This window comes from Dryobates pubescens, chromosome 2 (assembly GCF_014839835.1).
Source record: "Dryobates pubescens isolate bDryPub1 chromosome 2, bDryPub1.pri, whole genome shotgun sequence".
NCBI lineage: Eukaryota > Metazoa > Chordata > Aves > Piciformes > Picidae > Dryobates > Dryobates pubescens.
The window spans coordinates 6,944,271-6,970,902 of NC_071613.1; the positions used below are offsets into that span (position 1 = coordinate 6,944,271).

Here is a 26,632-nt window from a genome sequence, read left to right on the forward strand (position 1 = left end):
CAAGAAATAAGACCTTAATGTTCTAGACAACTAGATAGAGCCTAAGCTTTTCTGAAGCACTGGGTACTGTAAACACTTGGGTTCTATGCTGTGATTCTGCAAAGTCCAAGTAATCCCTGTCTTTGGGGTTTGAAATACCTTCAGCATTACCTATTGAAGGAAAACTGACTAAAGAAATTGACCTCACACAGAGTGCTCTGGGGTTGGTTTTTTGGGGGGGGGCCCTTCCCAGTATTATGATAGTATCAGTCAGGGTTGGAAAGGACCACAAGGATCATCTAGTTCCAACCCCCCTTCCATGGGCAGGGACACCCCACACTAGATCAGGCTGGCCAGAGCCTCATCTAGCCTGGGCTTAAACACCTCCAGGGATGGGGCCCCAACCACCTCCCTGGACAACCCATTCCAGGGCTTCACCACTCTCATGGGGAAGAACTTCCTCCTCCAGGTTTTTCAGGCCAGGCTGGATGTGGCTGTGAGCACCCTGCCGTAGTGTGAGGTGTCCCTGCCCATGGCAGGGGGTTGGAACTGGATGATCCTTGAGATCCCTTCCAACCCTGACAATTCTATGATTCTATGATTTTTCCTAGCTTTTATTAGTGGTATTTTATTTTCTGCTTTTGAAAAGAGTTTATTATTGAAGGCAGTGTAAAAGAATTCACGTGGTGGCTCATAGCTGTGGCTTGACTGTTAGCAGCTGGAGAGGAAAACATTCAAGAAAGACAACAGCAAGATTCTTTTCTCTTACTTTTTTTCACTTCTCATGGAGTGAGAGAAATCTAACATTTATTATTTTATATTTTATCACTTCAGCTTATTGGAGGAAGGATGAATCTTTGAGGAACATTGGTTAGTTTTGCTTGGCTTTCGGAGTAACTTGGGTAGGGGATATAGAATTTCAGTGAAGGGTAAACCTGGTAGGCAGATGCTTTGGTTTCAGCGGTCTCTGGCTTCTCATGTTCCTCTCACTCAATCCAAGCTAAAGTGAAAACTTCAGGTGGGTGGAGCCACTGAGATGGTTGTTAATAAAATACAGAACAGTGCTAATGTATCAGTACTAATAAATTGATATCACATTAGAAGATAGAATAGAATAGAATAGAATAGAATAGAATAGAATAGAATAGAATAGAATAGAATAGAATAGAATAGAATAGAATAGAATTAACCAGGTTGGAAGAGACCTTCAAGATCATTGTGTCCAACCCATCAACCAATGCAAGCCATCTAAACTAAACCATGGCACCAAGCACCCCATCAAGTCTCCTCCTGAACACGTGCACCCCATCAAGTCTCCTCTAGAGATAAGCTTTTCATTGACTCATAAAGCTTAGGGGTTGGAGGGGACCTCCAGAGATCAGTGAGTCCAACCCCCCCGCCAGAGCAGGATCATCCAGGGCTGGTCACACAGGAACACATCCAGATGAAAGTCTCCAGAGCAGAAGACTCCACAATCTCTCTGGGCAGCCTGCTCCAGGGCTCCAGCACCCTCACAGTAAAGAAGTTTTTCTTCATATTGAGGTGGAGCTTCCTGTATTCCAGTTTGTATCCATTACCTTTTGTCCTATCACAGGACACCCTTGCCCCTTCTTCTTGACATCCGCCCCTCTATTTATAGACATTGATCAGATCCCCTCTCAGCCTTCCCTTCTCAAGACTAAGCAGCCTTAATTCTTTCACTCAGCTTGATGGGGAAGCAAATAGCACTTCTGAAATATATCTTCCTGAACAAGGAAAGGGTTAAAAGTGTTTTCAGTACCTCCCAACGGTGCTGGAATTTCCATGAAATCCAAGTTCTTCATGGCAATAAGCCTCATCCATGCTTTTTAAACCTTTCTTCACAGAGAGAGAAAAGTCATAATTAAGAATAGAAGTGACTTTTAAAATTCACTGTCTTGAATACAGAACAGCTGAGATAATTGTTAAAAAAACTTGTCTGAGGTGTTTGAGGTGGTTTTGATTCCCTTCTGTGCTGACTGTGTGTCATCAGGAGCACGAATCATAGAATCACAGAGCTGTTAAGGTTGGAAGAGACCTCAAGGATCAGCCAGTTCCACCCCCCCTGCCATGGGCAGGGACACCTCACACTACAGCAGGTTGCTCACAGCCACATCCAGCCTGGCCTTCAAAACCTCCAGGCATGAGGCTTCCACCACCTCCCTGGGCAACCTGTGCCAGTGTCTCACCACCCTCATGGGGAAGAACTTCTTCCTAATATCCAAGCTGAATCTACCCATTTCTAGCTTTCCTACATTCCCCCCAGACGTATCACTCCCCGGCACCCTAAAAAGTCCCTCCCCAGCTTTCTTGTAGTCCCCTTTCAGATACTGGAAGGCCACAAGAAGGTCTTCTCAGAGCCTTCTCTTCTCCAGACTGAAAAACCCCAACTCCCTCAGTCTGTCCTTATAGCAGAGGAGCTCCAGCCCTCTGCTCATCCTCATGGCCCTTCTCTGGACACCTTCCAGCACCTCCAGACCCTTCCTGTAACAAGGGCTCCTTGCAGCCTTCTCTTCTCCAGGCTGAACAACCCCAACTCTCTCAGTCTGTATTCATAGGAGAGGTTCAAAGTCAGGTTTTGATCAGGAACTCAGATACCTGTCACCATAACCTCAGAATGGACTTGATGCCAGCTAGCCACCTTCAGTGGCTTAGAAGAGCTGATTTTCATTTAAACCTCCTTCCCTTCACACTCTGTCAGGCTGGGTGGTTCCAGTCTCCTTGCATTACTCAGATGCCTTTTTCTGCCTCAGAAAATATCTGAGTGGCCGTGGTGTGCAGTGAGGAGCAGAGCAGCGTTCGTTATCCGTCCTGCAGGAAACTCAGAGTATCTGATTAAGCTGACTAGCAAGGATCAGGTAACCTGGCCCAGCTCCTCTTGCATTTCATTCATTCAGCCATAGTGTGGGTAACAGAAAGCCCTGCTGGGCCATTTTTCTTCTCTGCTACCACTTTGGGTTGGTTCATTTATTTATTTATTTATTTATGTATTTCAATGAGGTTGGAGTAGTGTTGCAGCTATTTATATCTTGGTGGTAATTTACAATGCTCTGTCAGCTTGGGAAATTGAGCTCTGCTCAGACCCCACCTCCAACCCTGCCGCCAGTTCTGGTGTCCCCAGCACGAGAAGGGCACAGAGCCATTGGAGTGAATCAAGAGCAGGGCCACCAAGATGATCCAAGGGCTGGAGGAGCACAGGGGCAATGAGGCTGGTGAGAGGCCTCGAGCACAAGCCCTACGAGAAGAGGCTGAGGGAGCTGGGGTTGCTTAGCCTGGAGAAGAAGAGGCTCGGGGGAGACCTTATTGCTGTCCACAACTACCTGAAGGGAGGTTGTAGCCAGCTGGGGGTTGGTCTCTTCTCCCAGGCAACCAGCACCAGAACAAGAGGACACAGTCTCAAGCTGTGCCAGAGGAGGTTTAGGCTGGAGGTGACGAGAAAGTTCTTCACTGAGAGAGTTGTTGGCCTTTGGAATGTGCTGCCCAGGGAGGTGGTGGAGTCACCATCCATGGATGTGTTCAAGAGGGGATTGGAGGTGGCACTTGGTGCCGTAGTTTAGTCATGATGTCTGTGGTGACAGGTTGGACTTGATGATCTTTGAGGTCTCTTCCAACCTTGGTGATTCTGTGATTCTGTGATAGGCTGAAGGAGCTGGGGGTGCTCAGCCTGGAGGAGACTCTGAGGAGACCTTAGAGCTGCCTTCCAAAGGCTGAAGGGATCCTGCAGGAAAGCTGCAGGGAGACTTTTCCTGAGGGTGTCTGGAGACAGGACAAGGGGGAATGGTTTGAAGTTGAGGCAGAGCAGGGTTAGACGGGAGCTGAGGGAGAAGGTCTTCAGTAGGAGGGTAGTGAGACTCTGGAATAGGCTTCCCAGATCCACCCTGGGGATGTTCAAGGCCAGGCTGGATGAGGCCTTGAACATTTGGGTCTAGTTGAGAGGTGTCCCTGCCCATCACAGGGAAGTTGGAGTAGATGATCTCTGAGGTCCCTTCCAACATAAGTCATGTGCTGATAGCTTCTCTTTGAGATCTGCCAACAGTGTTCAGAACTCCTGGACACAAGGACCTTGATGCTAATCTTTGTTCATTAATTTTTAGTCTGGAGAGGAGAAGACTGAGGAGAGATATAATCAATGTCTATAAATATCTGAGGGCTGAGGGTCAGGAAGTGAGGGATAAGGACAGGCTCTGCTCACTTATGCCCTGTAATAGGACGAGGGGCAATGGATGGAGACTACAGCACAGGAGGTTTCACCTCAACATGAGGAGGAACTCCTTCACTGTGAGGGTCCCAGAGCACTGGAACAGGCTGCCCAGAGAGATTGTGGAGTCTCCTTCTCTGGAGACTTTCAAGCCCTGTCTGGATGTGTTCCTGTGTGACCTGTGCTGGATTCTATGGCCCTGCTCTGGCAGGGGGCTTGGACTGAAAGGTCTCCAGAGTTCCCTTCCAACCCCTGACATCCTGTGAGCTGTGACTGCCTTAGTGTAAATAGCACATGATGAAATAATGTCACTGTCCTACTCCAAAGATGTGTCAGAGGTCAATTATTCCTCATTCTTTGTGGTGGGCTGATTTTTTTCTGCTCTGAAGGCACCAAGAAAGGAGATACCAAGCTGATTTTGGGGGAGTTTCAGCTTGCTGTTGAAAAGGACATTTGTGATTAGCGAATCTTAACGGCACTTCCATGGCTCTCTTGCTTGGTAGTTTGTTTGGCTTGACAACTTGAATTAGTTTTCTGAGGAGCTTGTCCTGGATGTCTGCTAAATGATCTCAGACTTGCAGCAGTTGGGTTTGCTCTCACGACTGCTTTTGGGACCTCTTCCCATCTGGGTGTAAGACGCTTCAGAAGCGCTTGGAGTTTGACTGTATTTGGACTACTGAGTTCCATCAACAGTGCTGTCACTGGCTGCTGCCAGAGGAGTTGTGGCTATGGCCTGGGCCATGTTTCAAAGAAAGCATTTCACCTCCTTGGGATGTCAAGTTACTTGGTGCAGAAATGCCATTCCCACAGAATCACAGAACTGTCAGGGTTGGAAAGGACCTCAAGGATCAGCCAGTTCCAGCCCCCCTGATATGGCCAGGGACCCCTCACACTAGAGCAGGTTGTCCAGAGCCACATCCAGCCTGGCTTTAAAAACCTCCAGGGATGAGGCTTCCACCACCTCCCTGGGCAACCTGTGCCAGTGTCTCACCACTCTCATGGGGAAGAACTTATTCCATACATCTAATCTAAATCTCTTCTCCTCTAGCTTGGATCCACTCCCTCCAGTCCTATCACTCCCTGACACCCTCAAAAGTCCCTCCCCAGCTTTCTTGTAGCGCCCTTCAGATACTGGAAGGCCACAATAAGGTCTCCTCCTGTCAGTGTATTCCAGGCTGGAGGATTCTTTCTGCTAGGAACAGAAATCACAGAATCATTCAGGTTGGAAAAGACCCTCAGGATCACCAAGTCCTACTCTACAAAGCTTGCCCCTAAACCCTATCCCCAAGCACCACACCTAAATGACCTTTAAACACATCCAGGGTTAGTGATTCTACCACCTCCCTGGGCAGCCTGCTCCAGTGTCTGACCACTCATGCTGTGAAAATTTCTTTCCTAATGGCCAGCCTAAACCTACCCTTGTGCAATTTCATCGATGAAGGAAAATGTATGTGTGGAGGGGTTCTGTTTGTTTTTAATGCCCAAAAATGCATAGGGGAATGGCATTTCCTGGAGCACAGCTGACATTAGGAGAGGTAGTTTAGTTTCTACTGCAAGAAGCCTTCTCATAGCTAGCACTTTGCTTTCCAAAGTCATCCACCTCTGGATGGCTTTGCAACCATTTACTTTGCCACCTCAACGTGAGGAGGAACTTCTTGACTGTGAGGATCCCAGAGCCCTGGAGCAGGCTGCCCAGAGAGGTTGTGGAGTCTTCTTCTCTGGAGACTTTCCAGCCCTGTCTGGATGTGTTCCTGTGTGACCTGTGCTGGATTCTATGGTCCTGTTCTGGCAAGGGGATTGGACTCAATGATCTGTGGGGGTCCCTCCCAACCCCTGACATCCTGTGAGCCTGAGGTTTTTCCTTTGGAGGTCTGGGTACCAGCATGATTTCAGCCACCATTGTACAGAGTTTGCTGTCTGCAGCCTTGTCTCAAGCATTTGTTGTGCCAAACTCATTTCAGACTTGGAAGGATTTAATGAAGTTCAGTGTGAAGAGCAGTCTGCAAACTGTAGGAACTGAGTCGTGACGTGGATATTGGTGTGTGAGAGCCATGTGCAAGAGATCAGGTTATTTTGGGGTGTAGCCTGTGTAAGTGGTTGCAGAATCTCAGAATTCTATTAAATAAATAAATAAAAAAAAATCACAAAAATATGTTGGGATTGAGCACAGCAGTGCAGGCCTTGAGTAACTGGTTGACAGCTCCTAAAATAGAATCCAGCACAGGTCACACAGGAGCACATCCAGACAGCGCTTGAAAGTCTCCAGAGGAGACTCCACAACCTCTCTGGGCAGCCTGTTCCGGTGCTCTATGACCCTCACAGTGAAGAAGTTCCTCCTCATGTTGAGGTGGAACCTCCTGTGCTGGAGTTTGTATCCATTGTCCCTTGTCCTATCACAGGGTGAAACTGAGCAGAGCCTGAACCCTCCCTCTTGACCCTCAGCCCTCAGATATTGATAAACATTTATTCAATGCCCTCAGAGCTCTGCATGTGGTCAAACAGAAGCACAGACTTTGAAATGATGTCTTATTTTTTCACCTGCTCCTTTCCTTTCTGCAAGCCTCTCTCTACCTTTCAGCAGTGATAACTGATTGTGTGCCTGTTAGGATGTGGAGGCAGAGCTGCTCTGCCACCAGGAAATTACATCAGCTGAGGACTGGTTTGTTGTGAAAGTGTTAGGAGCACTAAAAAAACACTTGGTGACCCAAGATAGCTGCTACAATTGCATGGAAAGGAAAGTCCTGACTCATTAATGGGTTAGAGCTCTTGAAAGATTGAAGAGTTATAGCCCAGCCCTGCTTCACTGCTTTCCTTAAGGATCAGTTCACACTGCTACTACCAATCCTTCCTGTGCCTGAGGTAACACTTGTCACACTACCCTAATTGTTGTTAGCACAAATAAATGTCCCCCCTTCAAGCAGCTTATACTGGGTTGATTTTAGTTCTCATGCACCCTTAAATGTGTCCTTTGATCCAAGGGGCTCCAGGTGGCCCTGCCTGAGCAGGAGGAATTACACAAGATGATCTCCAGAGGTCCTTTCAACCCTTGACCCTTGTGGGATTCTGTGGTTCTAATATAGGCTGTACAGTGAGTGGATTTTCACAGATTGCCTTGGGTTGGAAGGGACCCTCAAAGGGCATCCAGTCCACCCCACCCTGCAGTCAGCAGGGACATCCTCCACTGGATCAGGTTGCCCAGAGCCCTGTCCAGCCTCAGCTTGAATACCTCCAGGGATGGAGCCTCAACCATCTCCCTGGGCAATCTGTTCCAGTGTTCCACCACCCTCAGAGTGCAGAACTTGTTCCTTAACATCCAATCTAAATCTACTTTTCTCTTGCTTGAGACCATTGTCCCTCATCCTATCTAGTGTGAGGTGTCCCTGCCCATGGCAGTGGGGTTGGAACTGGATGATCCTTGAGGTCTCTTTCAACCCTAACAATGCTGTGATTCTCTAATCACTGCAGGCCTTTCTTTAACTTCACTGTGACTCAGCAGACAGCAATGCAATGTTGATGTATCTGAGCTTGATATATTTTAACCCCATTTAATCTGTGACTTACCCCCAAATCTCAGCATTCCAGAAAGCTTGACAGACACAGGCTAAGCTCTAGGTACTCCCCTGTTAATTTTAACTTGGCTTTAATTAAGTCATTTCCAAGTCCTGAGGCTTCAGAGGTGCTAATTTCCACTTTCTGAGAAGGCTGTGAAGTCTGTGCTGCAAATGAATTCTCTGCTCTTTTCTTTTCCCATATTCCTTCACTTACAAAGTGGCAACGCTCAGGCGTTCTGCAGGCTGTTAAAAGAGCACACTATTTACCTAATGAGCCTGCAAACTGTGCAAGCAGAGCACCAGGCTGAAATGTTCATGGACCTGTCGTGCTGTGTGTGGGGGGGCTGTCAAAGCCAAAGCATGTTCTCTCTCTGGAGCTTCACTCCTGCAGCTGACAGAGCTACTTATTTCAGGTCAGACCTTGGTGTCTGGTATCATTAACCCTCTTTCTTGCTCCAGTCTCTCCTGCTGGGAACTAAATCACAGAATCACAGAATAACCAAGGTTGGAAGAGACCTCAAAGATCATCAAGTTCAACCTGTCATCACAGACCTCATGACTAAAGCATGGCACCAAGTGCTACGTCCAGTCCCCTCTTGAACAGCTCCAGGGATGGTGACTCCACCACCTCCCTGGGCAGAACATTCCAATGGCCAACAACTCTCTCAGTGAAGAACTTTCTCCTCACCTCCAGCCTAAAGTTCCCCTGGCACAGCTTGAGACTGTGTCCTCTTGTTCTGGTGCTGGTTGCCTGGGAGAAGAGACCAACCCCCTCCTGGTTACAACCTGCCATCAGGTAGTTGTAAACAGCACTAAGGTCTCCCATGAGCCTCCTCTTCTCCAGCACTTCAGCACTTACACCTTCTTTAGCTGGGAGAACAGAGGAGGCTCAAAGGAGACCTTATTGCTGTCCACAACTACCTGAAAGGTGGTTGTAGCCAGGTGGGGGCTGGTCTCTTCTCCCAGGCAACCTGTGACAGAACAAGAGGACACAGTCTCAAGCTGTGCCAGGGGAGGTTTAGGCTGGATGTTAGGAAGAAGTTCTTCCCAGAAAGAGAGATTGGCCATTGGGATGTGCTGCACAGGGAGGTGGTGGGGCCAGCATCCCTGGAGGTGTTTAAGCAAAGCCTGATTAGATAGGGCTGGGTGATCGGTTAGACTTGATGGTCTTGGAGGTCTCTTCCAACCTAGTTGATTCTGTGATTCTGTAATGGGAGATCAGTTGGGATCAAGATGGGTAGAGAGATCCATCTGTATCAGGGTTGCAGGCTGTGGTACCTTTGGTGTTGTCTCTGCCTTTCTTCTCAGGCACCTTCTAGCACTGCCTGCTTGTGACTTTAGCCTGGAATGAGTTTATTTATAGGCAGCCCTGCATGCGGCAGAGGAGGCGGCTCGTTAGCCAGGCAATTATTTGGGGAGGTTAGGAGCAAAGCAGCTCGGCTGCAGTCCATACAGCAGTCTTTCCAGCTCTCCTTTTCTGCCATCAGACATGCTGTTATCCTTCAGGAGGATCTGAAGTAAGATCACAGAGTTACAGAGTGCATGGGGTTGGAAGACACCCATGAAGGTCATCTTTTCCAACCCCCTGCAGTGAGCAGGGACATCAGTCCTTGATATCAGTCCAGGCTGGGGGATGATTGAGGTTGAGAGCAATCCTGCAGAAAAGAACTTGTGGGTGCTGGTGGACAAGAGGCTGGGCACAAGCCAGCCATGGGCACTTGCAGCACAGAAGGATAAAGACATCTTGGGTTGCATCAAAAGAAGCATGGCCAGCATCCTGCTTGTGACTTTAGCCTGGAATTAATTGATTTATAGCCAGCCCTGTGTGTTGAGGAGGAGGAGGCTCCCTAGATAGGCAATTATTTGGGGAGGTTAGGAGACAAGCATCCCTCAGTTTGGTTTAGTCCTTCCAGCTCTTCTCTTCCCCTGCCAGACATTCTATTATGTTTACTGTGAGCACTCAGCCTGCAAGACAATTTGCCTTCTGCCATCAGCCAGGCAGGATGAGCCCAGGAAGGAAGGGGAGAGCCTGTTCCAAGAGCAATCAGAGTTCACCTTGGTAGCACTTTTCCCACTGAGTCATTGTAAAAAGCTACCAAAGTTTGGGATGGAGGTGAGGGAAGACTAAACAGGAAGGACTTGAAGGTCGTAAGGCAACAAAGCACTGAGGTTGGGCAGCACAATGTCAGGCAGAGGTGTACAAGGTAGCTCCCCTCTGAGCAGTGTGAGAAGTGGGAGGGTGTGAGTGTCTCAGCATGCAGCTCTGCTGGAGCTGACTAACCTTCCTGTGTACCAAACTAAAGGACCATTATGTTTCTGGGATCAGCAGACAACTCTAGATACCTGGACAAATGCCTGCACAGTGCTGGCAAACTGGCTGTGAAAAGCTCCAAGGAGAGATGGATGCTTAGATTTCTTCCTCCTCTAAACAAGATTGTGTGAACACATTAGACCAAGGAAAAAGGAACATCATTCCTGATTTCCTCTCTCCTCACCAAAGAAAGAAGTGCATCCTCTGTCTTCAGGCTGAATGATCATGGCCTTCAATGCACAAATGCTCTCTTCTAGTCTGTGTTTTCTTTGCTTTTCCAGTCAAGAGCAGCCACTGAGATAGGACAAGGGGCAATGGTTTGAAATGAGAGCAGAGAAGATTTAGATTGGATGTTAGGAACAAGTTCTTCATCATGAGGTAGTTAAAACACTGCAGCAGGTTGCCCAGGGAGGTAGCTGAGGCCCCATCCTTATCTTAGAATCATAGAATCAACCAGGTTGGAAAAGACCTCAGACATTATCAACTCCAACCTATTACCTAACACCTTCTGACAACTAAACCATGGCTCCAACTGCTACATCCAAGCCTTTTTGAACTCATCCAGGGACAGGGACTCCACCACCTCCCTGGGCAGCGCATTCCAATGGCCAATTACTCTTTCTGTGAAAAGCTTTCTCCTCACCTCCAGCCTAAACTTCCCCTGGTGCAGCTTGAGACTGTGTCCTTTTGTTCTGGTGCTGGCTGCCTGGGAGAAGAGACCAACCCCCACCTGGCTACAACCTCCCTTCAGGTAGTTGTAGAGAGCAAGAAGCTCTCCCCTGAGCCTCCTCCAGGCTAAACAACACAAGATCCCTGGAGATATTCAAGGTGAAGCTCAAAAAGGCTCTGGGCCAACCTGATCTGGTGGAGGATGTCCCTGCTGACTGCAGGGGGGATGGTCTGAATGACCTTTGGAAGTCTCTTCCAACCAAACCATTGTGTGATTCTATGATCCACAGATAATTAGCACTGTGCCACACACCCTGCCCTGGGGTAGGCAGCATGTTAAAATGCAGAGCAATTTTCATTGCCACTGATTTTTTTTCTCTTTAATGTTGTCAGAGGCTTTTCTGATCAGCTGAACAACTCCATGCCAGTGTAAACAATCCTCTTGAGCAGAAAAATTTAGTATCTCCACGACTGTAGGCTGCTCTAATGACTAGACCTGTTGTTGTCTTTGTTCCATTCCTGTGAGCACACCAAGGACCACATGAGTTAAGAGAGCTGCTCATAAAATGGCTAAATAAAGACCTGGGTAGGTGTTAAATAAGGAAAGTTCCTGTTCAAGGGATGAAGTTCACATATTCTTCCCTTGATGCTTGCCACACTTCAAATCCAGCTCTGGTACCCTTTGTTTTTCTTTTTGGACATCTAACACAGCAAAAATGGACTTGAGATATCATGTAGGAATGCCAAAGGCTTGAGACAGCTCTTGAAGTCTATTGGTTACATCAGCTGAATGTGAGCCAGCATGTCCTAGGTAGCCAAGAAGGCTACCAGCAGCCTGGCTTGGATCAGCAGTAGTTTGTTGTCAGCAGGATCAGGGAAGTGGTTGTGTCCCTGTACTAGGCACTGGTGAGGTGATACCTCAAATGCTGGGTTCAGTTTGGGGCCTCTCACTCCAAGAATGACACTGAAGAGCTGGAGCAGGTCTAGAGGAGGACAAGGAAGCTGAGGAAGGGTCTGGAGAACAGGGCTGGGGAGGATCAGCTGAGGGAACTGGGGGTGTTCAGCCTGGAGAAGAGGAGGCTCAGGGAAGACCTCCTGGCTCTCCACAGCTCCCTGAAAGGAATTAGCTGGGGCTTGGTCTCTTCTCCCTGGTAACAAGTGACAGGACAAGAGGAAATGTTCTGAAGTTGCACCAGGTCTACTTTGGACATGAGGAACAATTTCTTCACTGAAAGTGTGGTTAAAATCTGCAGCAGGTTGCGCAGGGAGGTGGTGGAGCTGCATCCATGCAACTGTTAAGAAACCAAACAATGTAGAGAATCATAGAGTCATAGAATCAACCAGGTTGGAAGAGACCTCCAAGATCATCCAAGTCCAACCAATCACCCAGCCCTATACAATCAGCTAGACCATGGCACCAATCTACTAGACAATGGCACACGTAGGATAGGATAGGATAGGATAGGATAGGATAGGATAGGATAGGATAGGATAGGATAGGATAGGATAGGATAGGATAGAATAGAATAGAATAGAATAGAATAGAATTACCCAGGTTGGAAAAGACCTTTGAGATCATCAAGTCCAACCTATCACTCAACACCATATAATCAACTAAACCATGGCACCAAGTGCCTCATCCAGGCTCTACTTAAACACCTCCAGTGGTGGTGACTCCACCACCTCCCTGGGCAGCACATTCCAATGGCCAATCTCTCTATGAGGAACTTCTTCCTAACATCCAGCCTAAACCTCCCCTGGCACAGCTTGAGACTGTGTCCTCTTGTTCTGGTGCTGGTTGCCTGGGAGAAGAGACCAACCCCCTCCTGGTTACAACCTCCCTTCGGGTAGTTGTAGATGGCAATAAGGTCTCCTCTGAGCCTCTTTGGTGCTGAGAACCCTTTCAGTGCAGAAATACTTTCTCACACTCAGCTTAAACCTCCCCTGGTGCTGCTTGTAACCTTTGCCTCTAGTCCTGTCATAGAGTCATAGAGTTGAATCATAGAATTGTCAGGTTGGAAGTGACCTCAAGGATCATCCAGTTACAACCCCCCTGCCATGGGCAGGGACACCTCACACTACAGCAGGTTACCCAGAGCGACATCCAGCCTGGCCTTCAAACCCTCCAGGGATGACGCTTCCACCACCTCCCTGGGCAACCTGTGCCAGTGTCTCACCACCCTCATGGGGAAGGACTTCTTCCTAACATCCAATCTGAAACTATCCATTTCTATTTTATTTCCATTCCCCCCAGTCCTATCCCTCCCTGACACCCTACAAAGTCCCTCCCCATCTTTCTTGTAGCCCCCTTCAGATTCTGGAAGGCCACAAGAAGGTCTCCTTGGATCCTTCTCTTCTCCAGACTGAACAACCCCAACTCTCTCAGTCTGTCCTCACAGCAGAGCAGCTCCAGCCCTCTGCTCATCCTCGTGGCCCTTCTCTGGACACACTCCAGCACCTCCGGATCCTTGCTGGAACAGGGGCTCGCTTGACACCAAGGAGAAGAGGCTGCCCCTCCCTCAAAAGTTGAGCTCAAAAGTGTCTGGAGGAACATTGCAATGCCTGGATGTTGCAAAAGCCTCCCAAACCTTTCTGGTACCCTCTCCATTTCCTTTGTGTGCTTTGTACAAAGCATGTTTGAGGGCTACAGAGACGCTGGGGGGGACGAGAGGAGAGCCCTCACGCTAAGGCTATGAAGTGTTTGGTAAATCCCTCTCCTCCATGTGAAAACAGTTTGCAGCTTTGCTTTCAGCAGAGCATTTTCTGAGTGGGCTGAGCTCTCCCTCAGTAATTAATAACTCTTAAGCTGTCTGAATAGTTTCCCTTGAGTTGCATCATATAACGTGTCGTACGAAAACAACTCGAGGCCGAACGTAACCTGAGCCTGGAGAGGGCATCTTAAAGTGATTTGAGGAAGATGGATGGGAAGGAAATTATTTCTTATTCTGAGTAACCAGCAGCTGCTCTTACACTTTTATTCAAAGAAGAATTTGAAACACCCTTTTGTCATAGGTTGAGTCTGAATCTGCTGAGATCTCTAGGCAGAGGTTGGTGGATTGCTCTGGTTAGTCAGTTGCCCTTCTTCTGTTGTAGCACTCAAGTCAGGCAAAAAAACCCCAGCCAAACCCAAGAACCAAAAATATAATCATTTGAGGTGGAAATAATGACAATGAGATGGAGATTTTATTTGCATTTGGTCACCTGAGCTTTATTTTTGTGTTCATCATTGACACTGAGGGGCTGGAGCATGTCCAGAGAAGGGCAACAAAGCTGGAGAAGGGCCTGGAGAACAGGGCTGGGGAGGAGCAGCTGAGGGAACTGAGGGTGTTTAGCTTGGAGAAGAGGAAGCTGAGGGGAGACCTCATTGCTCTCTACAACTTCCTGAAGGGAGGTTGCAGTGAGGTGGGGGTTGGTCTTTTCTCGCTAGTATCAAGTGATAGAATGAGAGGAAATGACCTCAAGTTGCACCAGGAGAGGGTCAAGTTGGATGTTAGGAACAATTTCTTTCCTGCAAGTGTGGTGAGGCATTGGAAGAGGCTGCCCAGGGAGGTGGTGGAGTCACCGTCCCTGCAGGCATTCAAGCAAAGCGTGGCCATGGCACTTGGGGAGTTGATTTACTGGTGGTGGTGTGTTGATGGCTGCACTCAATGATCTCAGAGGTCTTTTCCAACCAAAACAGCTCTGCAGCTTCTGTGATTTCATTTTCTACCCCTTAAACACAAGAAGGTTAAGAATTGAGTGTCTGCAGCACTGAGGCACTAAATAAACCATTACCCACCCCAGGAAAAGGTTGTTTCCACTAACTGCTGGAGCTCTGCTCAGCAGACTCCCCTAACATTGTCATGTTACAAGTGACATATACCGGGTAACAGTAGATGTCAGCTGGAAGAGCTATGTCTTGCCAGAAACTTGAAACATCTCTCACTTCACCCTCAGGAAATGTAAGTTGGCTCATCTTTCTCTTCTTGGAAGATGCTCAGCAAGCTGGAGGCTTCATTGATACTTGTAAATACGGAAGTCTCTCCTGTGCTGTAGTGTGCTCTCCTCCAGCATGGAACAATTAGTGTGCAGAAGGGTTAAAAATAGCTGCAGCTTCGCCAGCCAGGGCTCCTCTCTTAAAAATAAAAACAAAAGGTAAATAAAGGATTGCCTTACTGCAGCTGATAGGGGTAACTCGATGCTGCCTTACAAAGATAGAGCTGAACCCCCTTCACAGCAGGGGGAATGCACACAGAATTCATTCATAATTACTTCTTGCAGAATACAGAATTAACCAGGTTGGAAAAGACCTCAGAGATCAAGTCCAAGCCATCACCCAACACTATCTAATCAACTCAACCATGGCACCAAGTGCCTCATCCAGTCTCCTCTTAAACACCTCCAGTGATGGTGACTCCACCACCTCCCTGGGCAGCACATTCCAATGGCCAATCTCTCTTGCTGGGAGGAATTTCTTCCTAACCTCCAGCCTAAACCTCCCCTGGCACAGCTTGAGACTGTGTCCTCTTGTTCTGGTGCTGCTTGCCTAGGCAAAGAGACCAACCCCCACCTGGCTACAAAATCCCTTCAGGTAGTTGGAGACAGCAAGAAGGTCTCCCCTGAGCCTCCTGTTCTCCAGGCTAAGCAACCCCAGCTCCCTCAGCCTCTCCTCGTAGGGTTTGTGAATTAAAGACAGGAGGCAGTGTGGCACCAGGGGGACTAGCTGGGATCTGCAGGCTGAGCAGCCCCAACTCCCCCAGCCTATTCCCATAGGGGAGGTTCTCCAGTGCTCTGATCATCTTCGTGGCCTCCTCTGGACCCTTTCTAACAGCTCCATGTTCCTCTTATCCTGGGTGCCCCCAAACTGAACTCTCTACTCCAGGTGGGGCCTCATGAGAGCAGAGGGACAAAATCCCTTCCAGAGTGGGAGCACCACCCCTTGTGGTGTTAGGGATTTTCCTGCTTGTCTTTGTTCTCCTCAATCTGCCAAGTGGAGCTTCTGTCATGTACAGTGCACCTCAACCCTGCAGTCTGGGGTGGTGTAGCTTCAAGCCTCATGTATTCAGATGGTGTGCTTCAATTCCTGCTATTGTGTTCAGCAGTTCCCACCAAGGGTGTGCATTGCTTTGAGAACACAGTGCTCCAGTCATCACCTTTCTTTTTTTTTCTATTACTATTATTAATATGTGCTGCTGACAGCATGGAAAAAAAATAGGGAGAAAACCAAACTGTCTAAATTCCACCTAAAGTGTAATTTAGTCAGACTGTGGGCGCCTGACTCTCAGAGAATTCTTTCAATTGCCTGCTCTCCAGCACCACCTAACCCCTGGAGGCACCCAAAATGACTCACTTTGGACAACAGATTTCCCCCAGTGTCTGGGCACAGGTTCCTATGAAGCTCAGAAGCACCATGCCTAAGCAGCCAGTCATACAACTCCCACCCAAGTTTCATTGTGACTCCAAGATGTGTGTAGAGATAGCTGAATGCTGCTTAGGTCCCCAGGGATGCCCAAGCCATTGACTGTGCTTAAGTCACACATAATAAGCTTGGACAGCAAAGAATCCCACACAAACCACAGCAGACATGAGCACTTCCAGGGGAGAAGACGGACAGAAGACCTTCTTGATAGTCTCACAGGTTACAGCACTCACCCAGGAGGGACATCTGCTTCACACTGTCCCAAGCTAAGGAAGTTCAACAGGAATGGAAGAACATTGCTTTGGTTATCTCACTGTTCAGGATGTTTCCTGGGAGAGGAAACTCTCAGATTCACATCTGTCTGGGCCACAAAGCTGGCAATAGGTCTGAAAGGAGGTTGCAGGGACACCTCACACTACAGCAGGTTGCTCACAGCCACATCCAGCCTGGCCTTCAAAACCTCCAGGGATGAGGCTGCCACCACATCCCCGGGCAACCTGTGCCAGTCTCTCACCACCCTCATGGGGAAGAACTTCTTCCTAACATCCAATCTGAATCTCCCCACTTCTAGTTTTGTTCCATCCCCCCCAGTCTTATCACTCCCTGACACCCTCAAAAGTCCCTCCCTAGCTTTCTTGTAGCCCCCTGCAGATACTGGAAGGCCACAATTAGGTCTCCTCAGAGCATTCTCTTCTCCACACTGAACAACCCAAATTCCCTCAGTCTGTCTCCACAGCAGAGCAGCTCCAGCCCTCTGCTCATCCTTGTGGCCCTTCTCTGGTCATGTTCCAGCATGTCCAGATCTTTCCTGTAATAGAGGCTTCAGAATTGGATGCAGTACTCAAGGTGGGGGCTCAGCAGAGTGGAGCAGAGGGGGAGAATCACCTCCCTCAACCTGCTGGCTGTGCAGGTCGATGGTTGGATCCGATCTTAGATGTCTTATCCAATCAAAACAATTCTATGACTCTAAACCTTCACTGAAATCAGTGTCATATGTTCAGGAATTAATTTGCCCCTGTCTGCTTTTCTGATTTCTCCCAATGGAGTCTTCTCTGTCAGCTCAAAGCTAAACGATGCTGGAGTGAGCTTCTCTCCTTCTTCATAATGCTGGTCCATACTTCAGCTTGTCCTCTTTCCCAGATGGTTTGATAAACAGCTGGGGAAGCTAACTTTATATCAGGTGCAACCTCACACAACCAAAGTTTTGTGTTTGAAAGCAAACACTTGAAATTGTAGAGGACTAAGGCTGTCCTAGAGTGTCAGGGAGGAAAAAGCAAAGATGGTGGATAAAGGAGAAACAGGAAAAAAGAGAGAAGTGCTCCATGGTGGTTAGAAAAACTACCATGTCCAGACATGACTTCTGTTTGCCTTGCAGACTTACCCTACCAATCATGCTTCCCCTTCCTTTTATTTGATGAAGACTTCTGATCATTTCCCTTCCACAGTTGTCTGATCATTTCCCTTCCACAGCTGCCTGCCCTTTGCCCATTCATCTAAACTCCCTTCTGCCTCCCAGTACAGAACTTAGCCTGAAAAGTTAATTAATTCTGGAGAGCCCATCAGGTGCTCTCACAGACAGATATCCTGTCTAGCTGACAACTGGGAACTGGCTGTCATCTCCTTAGATTGCATACTGGGGGGGGGGGGGGAGGGGTTGGAAACTGCAGGGCTGGAGCAGCTCTGCTATGAGGACAGGCTGAGGAGCTGGGGGTGTTCAGCCTGCAGAAGTAAAAGACTCCAGGGGGACATCATAGCTGTTTTCCAGTATCTAAAGGTAATCTACAGGAAGGCTGCAGAGGGATTTTTCCTGAGGGTGTCTGGGGACAGGCCAAGGGGGAATGGTTTGAAGCTGAGGGAGAGCAGGGATAGACTGGAGCTGAGGAAGTTCTTCCGTGGGAGGGTGGTGAGACTCTGGAATAGGCTGCCTGGGGAGACTGTGGATGCCTCCTTCCTGGGGATGTTCAAGGCCAGGTTGGATGAGGTTTTGAGCAACCAAATCTAGCTGAGAGGCATCCCTGCCCATGGCAGGGGGGTTGGAGTGGATGATCTTGAGTCTCCTTCTCTGGACACTTTCAAAACCCACCTGGATATTGTGATCCTGTGAGCCTGCCTTGACAGGGGGTTCAGACTCCAGAGGGATCTCCAGAGGTCCCTTCCAGCTCCTTCCATACTGTGATCCCTGAGGTCCCTTCCAACCATTCTATGATTTCCTGTGCAGATTAGTTCCTGTTCTGTAGAGATGTACTCATGTATTACTGCTATCCAGTGAAGGCATTTTCTTGATAAACCATGAACATATTATTTATGCTGCAATTAAGGTGCTGATTAGGCTGAAATCCAGATCTAAGTCCTTGCAAAGCCTGTTCACTTGTGCCTGGCCTTTTCGACACTGAAACATCTATAGCTGTATGAGTCCACTAACAATGTGGGAGAGCAGCCAGATTGTTCCTGGGATAAAACATATCAGCTGTGGGAAATAAGCCAAAGAAGGGTGATTCCCACATAAGGGCCTTAAAATAGGTGTTAGGCCATGAAAGCAGCTCTTTGGCAGGATTTAGAGCAGGCTTCTCTACACAGAAGGCATTTTTCCTCCTTCAGATCCTAAGTTCACTGAAGTGATTTGCAGGAGGGCTGTGAGGTTGTCAGCCCTCTTTTTATCCCCTCCTCCCCCCCGCCTCTTCTTTTTGTTGTTTGATTTTAGGGCTGTGTTTTGGTGGTTTGGTTTGGTTTGGTTGTGGTTTGGTTTGGTTTTCAGGTTGGTTTGAGGGTTGGTTTGTTTGTCTTTGTGTCCAAATAGAGGTCACCGGAGCAAACTCCTCGCTCGAAACAGGATCAGCTTGGAAGTGATTAGGATCCCTGTCCTGCTGTGTTGTGGAGGTCTCCAGGGGTGGAGATTATTCCACCAACCCTTTAGGAAATCTGTTCCAGGTTCCCAAGAAAAGCAAGAGGGGAAACCCAGTGTTGTAAAATGTTTCTGTGCGCCTTTCACTTGGCAGCAGTTGATTCAACACTCTTGTTTATAGGAATCACAGATCTTACAGGAGTTATCACACTGAGTCCAACCATCAACCCAACACCACCATGGCCATTAAACCGTGTCCCAGAGTGCCATGGCCACAGGTTTCTGGCACACCTCCAGGGATGGGGACTCCACCACCTCCCAGGGCAGCCTGATCCAACCCCTGACCACTCTTGCAGCAAAGAATTTTTTCCTAATCTCCAACCTAAGCCTCCCCTGGCGCAATTTCAGGCCATTTCCTCTCCTTCTATCACCTGAGACTAGGGAAAAGAGACCAACCCCCACCTCACTGCAACCTCCTTTCAGGGAGCTGTAGAGAGCAATGAGGTCTCCCCTCAGCTCTCCCCTCAGCCTCCTCCACACTAAACCTTCCTCACCAGACCTGTCCTCCAGACCCTTCATCATCTTTGTGGCCCGGACAGATGTGAAGCTGAGAGTTTCCTCTCCCAGGAAACATCCTGAACAGTGAGATAACCAAAGCAGTGTCCTCCCATTCCTGTTGAGCTTCCTTAGCTTAGGACAGTGTGAAGCAGATGTCCTTCCTGGGTGAGTGCTGTAACCTGTGAGACTATCAAGAAGGTCTTCTGTCCGTCTTCTCCCCTGGAAGTGCTCATGTCTGCTGTGGTTTGTGTGGGATTCTTTGCTGTCCAAGCTTGTTATGTGTGACTTAAGCACAGTCAATGGCTTGGGCATCCCTGGGGACCTAAGCAGCATTCAGATATCTCTACACACATCTTAGAGTCCAGTGCCTGACCACCCTTTCAGAAAAGAAGTTTATCCTAATCTCCAGCCTAATCCTTCCCTGGCACAATTTCAGGCCATGCTAGGGAGAAGATGCCAATCCCCTGCTTCACTCCAACTTCCTTTCAGGAAAGGAGCAATGAGGTCTCCACTCAGGCTCCTCTCCTGCAGGCTGAACAATCCCAATTCCCTCAGGTGCTCCTCACCAGATCTCTTCTCTAGACCCCTCTCCAACTTTGTTGCCCTTCTTTGGTCTCACACCAGCACCTCGATGTCTTTCTTGTAGTGAGGGTCTCAAAACTGAACCCACAACTCAAGGTGTGGCCCTGCCAGCACTGAATTCAGGGGGACAATCACTTCCCTACTCCTGCTGGCCACACTATTGTTAATCCAGGCCAGGATGCTGTTGACCTTCTTGGGCACACTGCTGGCTCATGGTGTGATGGAAAATTCATTAGTTGAAACCATCTCTAGAAGAGACTCTCCTGAACGCTGCCACCTGTGAATTTCCAGGGGTTGTGAATATTCAGCTCCTTGTTTTCACCATGTATTTTTGTTCCCCTCTCTGTTGACTCCTTTAAGGCAGTTTGTGTTCATAAGAATAACAAGAACTCTTTTCCCCTCCCCCTTTCTCCCATTGCAGGCAAGTATTTCCCAAGGGGATTCCTGAAGAGTACTCTCTAGTTGCTACGTTCCGGGTCCGGCGCAGTACCAAGAAAGAGCGTTGGTACATCTGGCAAGTGCTAAACCAATATGACACACCTGAGGTAGGAGGCAACTGTGATTTGTTCCCTGATGACACAAAACTGGGGGGACAGGAGGTGGCTGACACCCCAGGAGGCTGTGCTGCCATCCAACAAGATCCAGACAGGTTGAAAGCTGGGTGCAGGCAAACCTCATGAAGTTCAGTAAGGACAAATGCAGAGTCCTGCAACCCACCACAGAAGGAATAATAGCAGGCACCAGGACAGGTTAGGAGCTGGCCTCCTAGAAAGCAGCTCCATGGCAAAAGACCTTGGAGTCCTGGTGGACAGCAAGTTCTGCATGGGACAGCAATGTGCCCTTGTGGCTAAGAGAGCCAATGGCATCCTGGGGGCATCAAGAAAAGTGTGGCCAGCAGGGCTAGGGAGGTTCTTCTCCCCCTCTACTCTGCCCTGCTGAGACCACACCTGCAATACTGTGTCCAGTTTGGGGCTCCCCAGTTCAAGAGAGACAGAGACCTGCTGGAGAGAGTCCAACTGAGAGACATGAGCATGCTTAGGGGACTTGACCATCTCCCCTGTGAAGAGAGACTGAGAGCCCTGGGGCTGTTTAGTCTGGAGAAGAGAAGGCTGACAGGGGATCTGATCAATGTCTATCAATATCTGAGGGGTGGGTGTTGAGTGCAGGGGCCAAGCTCTTTTTGGTGGTGTGCAGCAATAAGACAAGGACCAATGGATACAAACTTGAACATAGAAGGTTCCACCTCAACATGAGGAGAAACTTCTTTATGGTGAGGGTGGCAGAGCCCTGGAGCAGGCTGCCCAGAGAGGTTGGGGAGTCTCCTTCTCTGGAGACTTTCCAACCTGGATGATTTCCTGTGCAGACTACCCTGGGTGATCCTGCTTTTGGCAGGGGGGCTGGACTCAGTGATCTCTGGAGGTCCCTTCCAACCTCTGACATTCTGTGATTCTGTGATTTTAATTAAGTTGCTGCTTTATTTTGCCCCACTGTATTACAATAAATGTAACTGAGTGGATGTTTCACCACTGGATTTAGTTACAGTTTATGTAGAATAGACTGCTCTGAAGTAATTGATAGTTTGTTATAGGAATGAGAGAAAGGCAACAGTTTATTGAGGTAAGCCTGTGAACCAGGATGGAGAAACATGACAAAATTTAGAGCTGATATGTGTTCACAAATTACAAGAATGCTTCAGGACATAATTCTTGCTCAATTTATATAGCTGAAATATTCCAGTACCCAAAGGGGGACTATGAGAAAACTGGGGAGGGACTTTTTACAAGGGTTGGTAGTGATGGAATGAGAGGGAATGGATTGAAGCTGGAGGAGGGGAGTCTGAGACTGGAAATTAGAAAGAAATTCAGGGGACTGGAGCACTGCCTGGTGAGGAGAGGCTGAGAGCCCTGGGGCTGATTAATCTGGAGAGGAGAAGACTGAGATGGGATCTGACCAGTGTCTATCAATATCTGAGGGCTGGGGGTCAGGAAGGAAGGGACAGGGACAGACTCTGCTCACTTGTGCCCTGTGACAGAACAAGGAGCAATGGATGGAAACTCCAGCACAGGAGGTTCCACCTCAACTTGAGGAGGAACTTCTTCACTGTGAGGTTCACAGAGCACTGGAGCAGGCTGCCCAGAGAGGTTGTGGAGTCTCCTTCTCTGGAGACTTTCCAGCCCTGTCTGGATGTGTTCCTCTGTGACCTGTGTTGGATTCTGTGGTCCTGCTCTGGCAGGGGGGGTTGGACTGGAAGGTCTCCAGAGTTCCCTTCCAACCCCTAAATCCTATGAGCCTATGGTGAGGCACTGGAACAGGTTGCCCAGGGAGGCTGTGGATGCCCCCTCCCTGGAGGTGTTCAAGGCCAGGCTGGATGAGGCCTTGAGCAAGCTGGGCTGGTGGGAGGTGTCCCTGCCCATGGCAAGGATGATCTTTAGGATCGCTTCCAGCCCAAGCCATGCCGTTATTTTTATTGCATATGCTTAACCCGTGGAGCGATCGCTTTCAAATTACCTGTTGTTTTCTTGCTTTTGCTTTCAGATCTCTGTCCTTCTGGATGGTACAAAAAAGGTGGTGGAGTACATGACCAAATCTTCTCGGAGCAATATACTGCACTACACTTTTAAGAGTCGGGAACTTTATCCCTTGTTCGACCGCCAGTGGCATAAGCTTGGTATTAGCGTGCAGCCAGGGGTCATTGCCCTCTATTTGGATTGTAATTTCATTGAGAGAAAGCAGACTGATGAGAAATTCACCATTGACTTGCAGGGAAGGACTCTGATTGCTTCTCGTGCTGCAGATGATAAGCCTGTAGATGTGAGTAGTAAGGAAATCCAGCTGCCTTGACACTCTCTTTTGGCCGCACTTTTGCTAACAGCACCGTACAGGGTGATGTGGAGAGCAGTTCTTTACTAGGAGGGTGGTGGAACACTGCAGCAGCTTGCCCAGAGAGGTGGTGGAGACCCCATGCTTGGAGACATTCGTGGTTTGATGGGGCTCTGAGCAACCTGCTGTAGTTGGGGATGATCCTGCTCACTGCAGGGGTGTTAGACAAGATGACCTTCAAGAATCCCTTCCAACCTGTTGGATTCTGTGATGCTAGAAAAGGTCCACACCTGGTTATTAATTTTGAATGTGTACTCTTAATACAAAGTCCTTTTCCTCTAATCAGTGTTCAGTGCTGCAGCATCTGCTAAGGCAAACCTGTTACCAAAGTAACCACAAAAGCTCAGTCCTGGGTTAGGAGTCTATTTTCCTGTGTTTTCCTGGGAGTAAGAGCCATGTGGTTACCTTAGGGGTTGGATTAGATGACCTTTGGAGGTCCCTTTCAACCCAGACTATTCTATGGTTCCATGATTCTACAATTCCATGATTCTATGGTTCCATGATTCTATGCTTCTATGATTCCATGATTCTATGAATCTATGATTCCATGATTCTATGATTCCATGATTCCATGATTCAGTGACTCTATGATTATATGACTCCATGATTTATGACTCTATGATTCTATGATTCCACGGTGCTGTGATTCCATGACTCTATGATTCTACATTATTACTACATCTAGAGAGAACTCCCAGGGGAAATTCTCTTTTCTTTCCATTTTTATAACACCAGTCTCTAAGTTTGTCTCAGTCATCTGTTAAAACTTGTCTCCCTTTGATCAAGGGGAGACACAAGCTAAATCAGGATTCCAGGGTAGTTCAGCTATGCAGAATTTGGGGCACACTGTTCATCCTTTTCACACATACCCTACACACCTCCACCTCCACCCCTTTCTGAAGGAAAGGGATTAGGAAGTGGCTGGAGGTGTCTCCTACAACCTTTGGTGCAAGAATTACTCTGGCAGCTCCACAATCTGGGCTGTGGTCTGTCACAGAGAGAAGCTCTTCTCTGTTTAATCATCAGAGAGCACAGAGCAAGCAATTTGAAGGCTGCAGGAAATGTCAGTTTGTTTTAAGTATGCTGACATCCACTTACTAGGTGACTGCAAGCAGCTGGCTTGGACTTCATGGCGACCATCTGAAAGTTGCAGCTCTTTTATGGACACTTCATGTTTCCAGATGAAAATAGCACATTTTAGCTGCTTTCTGGTCCTGGAAGGGGCTAAACACTTCAGCATGGACTCAGAGCTCTTTTTTCATGGGGCTAAGTTCAGGCTTAATTTTTCTTCTCTAAGACAGACTGGTGAAACACTGGAACAGGTTGCTTAGAGAGGTTGTGGATGCTCCCTCCCTGGAGGTGCTCAAGGCCAGGTTGGATGAGGCCCTGAGCAACCTGGGCTGGTGGAAGGTGTCCCTGTCCATGGCAGGGTGGTGGGAACTAAATGAACTTTAAGGTCCCTTCCAGCCCAAACCATTCTATGAAGCTATGAACTGTGGGTACCATCTCCTGATTCCCAAGCAGCACACAGGAGGAGGAGCAGATTCCTTTTCACTTGGCACAAGCTGGATAATCCCCAGTGGAATTTGTAAACTGGGATTTCCACATTGACAAGCAAACATTGTGGGCATAAAGCTGCTGAAGCAGGAGCGTGGATCCTGTCCCAGTAGCTGCCCTTCTTAGTACCAAGTGCAAGGGAGAGAATAAGAGGATAAAAACCAAGCAGAAGGGGCATAGAAGATTAGTTAGTTAAAATGAGATGGCGTTCATGTCACCTATCCACCCCAAACCTCTGTGGTTTCTACTCTTCAAGTACTTTAGTGGCAAGGACCACACAAAGATGTATCCATAGTGCTAGAAGGCCTGGGTGAGAGTGAGATGATCAAACCTTAACTTGCATTCACTGCAGAAGAAATGATGTTCCTGACAAGAGTTGTAGAGGGTGTCCAGAGGGCTAAAATGCTTGTGTGGCATAGCAGGAACAAAACTGAGGGAGATAAACTAAATCCCTGATGGGATTTACCTCAAAGCAATAGAGTGCAGCATGTGTGGAGCTTTGTAATTAGTTTGGATTTGTCTCTTTTGCCAGCACTTCAGAAACATGAGGTGGCTCAGAGAGGAAGATTATTAAGCCAAGATCAGGAACTGCATGCCCTAACACATGATTTTAGATATGTCATACCCATCTCAAGTTAATTAAGCCGAGATCAGGAACTGCATGGCACTAACACATGATTTCAGACATCTCACCTCCATCTCTTTTTGTGTTTCTTTCTAGATTGAGCTTCACCACTTAAGTGTTTACTGCAATCCCAACCTTGCAATGGAAGATTCGTGTTGTGAGATATCTGCAGACCTGGTGAGTTGTTTGTTAGAGTCCTAAAATGGCTTAGGTTGGAAAGGACCTCAGAGATCATTTATACCAGTCTCTCAACTCAACTTGGCTGCTCAAAGCCTCAGTCAACCTGACCTTGAACACCCCCAGGCAGGAGGCATGCACAGCCTCCCTGGGCAGCCTCTTCCAGAGTCTCACCTACCCCATACTGAAGAATTTCTTCCTAAGATCCAGCCTAACCCTGCTCTCAGCCTAACCCTCAGCTTCAAACCATTCCCCCTTGTCCTGTCTCTAGAAACCCTCAGGGAAAATCCCTCTGCAGCCTTCCTGTAGGATCCCTTCAGGTATTGGAAGGCAGCTCTAAGGTCCCCCTGGAGTCTTCTCTTCTCTGGAATGTTCTGATCCAGGTGCAGGACCTTGCTGACCTTCATGAGGTTGGCTTGGGCACACCTCTTGAGTCTACCCAAGTCTTTCTGGGTGGGAACTGGCCCACAAAGCTTGGTGTTATCCTTTCCAACCCAGACCAATTTGTGATTCTTGGTTGGTGAGCAGCAAATCTGCTTTCCATTTCAGTGCTCACGGGAAGAGAGGATCCTTGCTACGACTTCATCACCAGTGACTGTTCGTGACAGCAAAGCATCCCTGCAGCAAGAACCTGGAGAGGAATGCCACTGCTTCCCAAAGAAAGTATGGGACTTCCACAGTGCTTTGGAGGTTTATTAGCATCAAAAAATACCTAACTGGGGTTTAGTGTTAGAAGTCAGACTTCTCAGCTAAGACACAGGATGCTTCAGGTTCAGTTAAGGGAGCTGCAGAGGTGTGTCAGTGTTCATTGCTTGAATGCAAAGCCAAAGGGAAAAGATCCCTGGTCAAAATGATCATTATATTTAGCCATCATATCCAGAGTGGCTGATTTTACTGCAGGAGAAATGATTTGCTACATTAAGGCTTCTAAAAAATATTCTTCTCCTGAATAATTTAATAATAACAACAACAACAGTAATAATAATAATATATAATTATATAGTATTTTACTGCAGAATAAATTATTTTTTGCATTAAGGCTTTTAGAAATATTGTTCTGAAGATTTATATAGTATTATTATTAATAATAATGATACTAATATATACAATGTAATAAATATCATAAATATACATGTAAGACATAACAAATATACTATATTATAATATAATTATATAAATCATATATATAATAAATACAATATTATATTTATATAGTGGAATGTAATAATAAACAATCAGTATTATGTAGAATTATCATTATCATAATCATCATTATGATTGTTGTTA

General features: G+C 47.8%; 1 protein-coding gene across 1 annotated transcript in view; it reads left to right on the forward strand.

The window, feature by feature from the left end:
• COL19A1 (collagen type XIX alpha 1 chain) overlaps positions 1 to 26,632 on the forward strand; it is a 221,109-nt gene that overhangs the window by 19,263 nt on the left and 175,214 nt on the right. The window contains exons 6-9 of the mRNA XM_054169651.1: positions 20,528 to 20,651; positions 22,642 to 22,917; positions 25,265 to 25,345; positions 25,895 to 26,008. Of these exons, the coding sequence (XP_054025626.1) occupies positions 20,528 to 20,651; positions 22,642 to 22,917; positions 25,265 to 25,345; positions 25,895 to 26,008 (595 nt within the window). The remainder of the gene's footprint in view (positions 1 to 20,527; positions 20,652 to 22,641; positions 22,918 to 25,264; positions 25,346 to 25,894; positions 26,009 to 26,632) is intronic.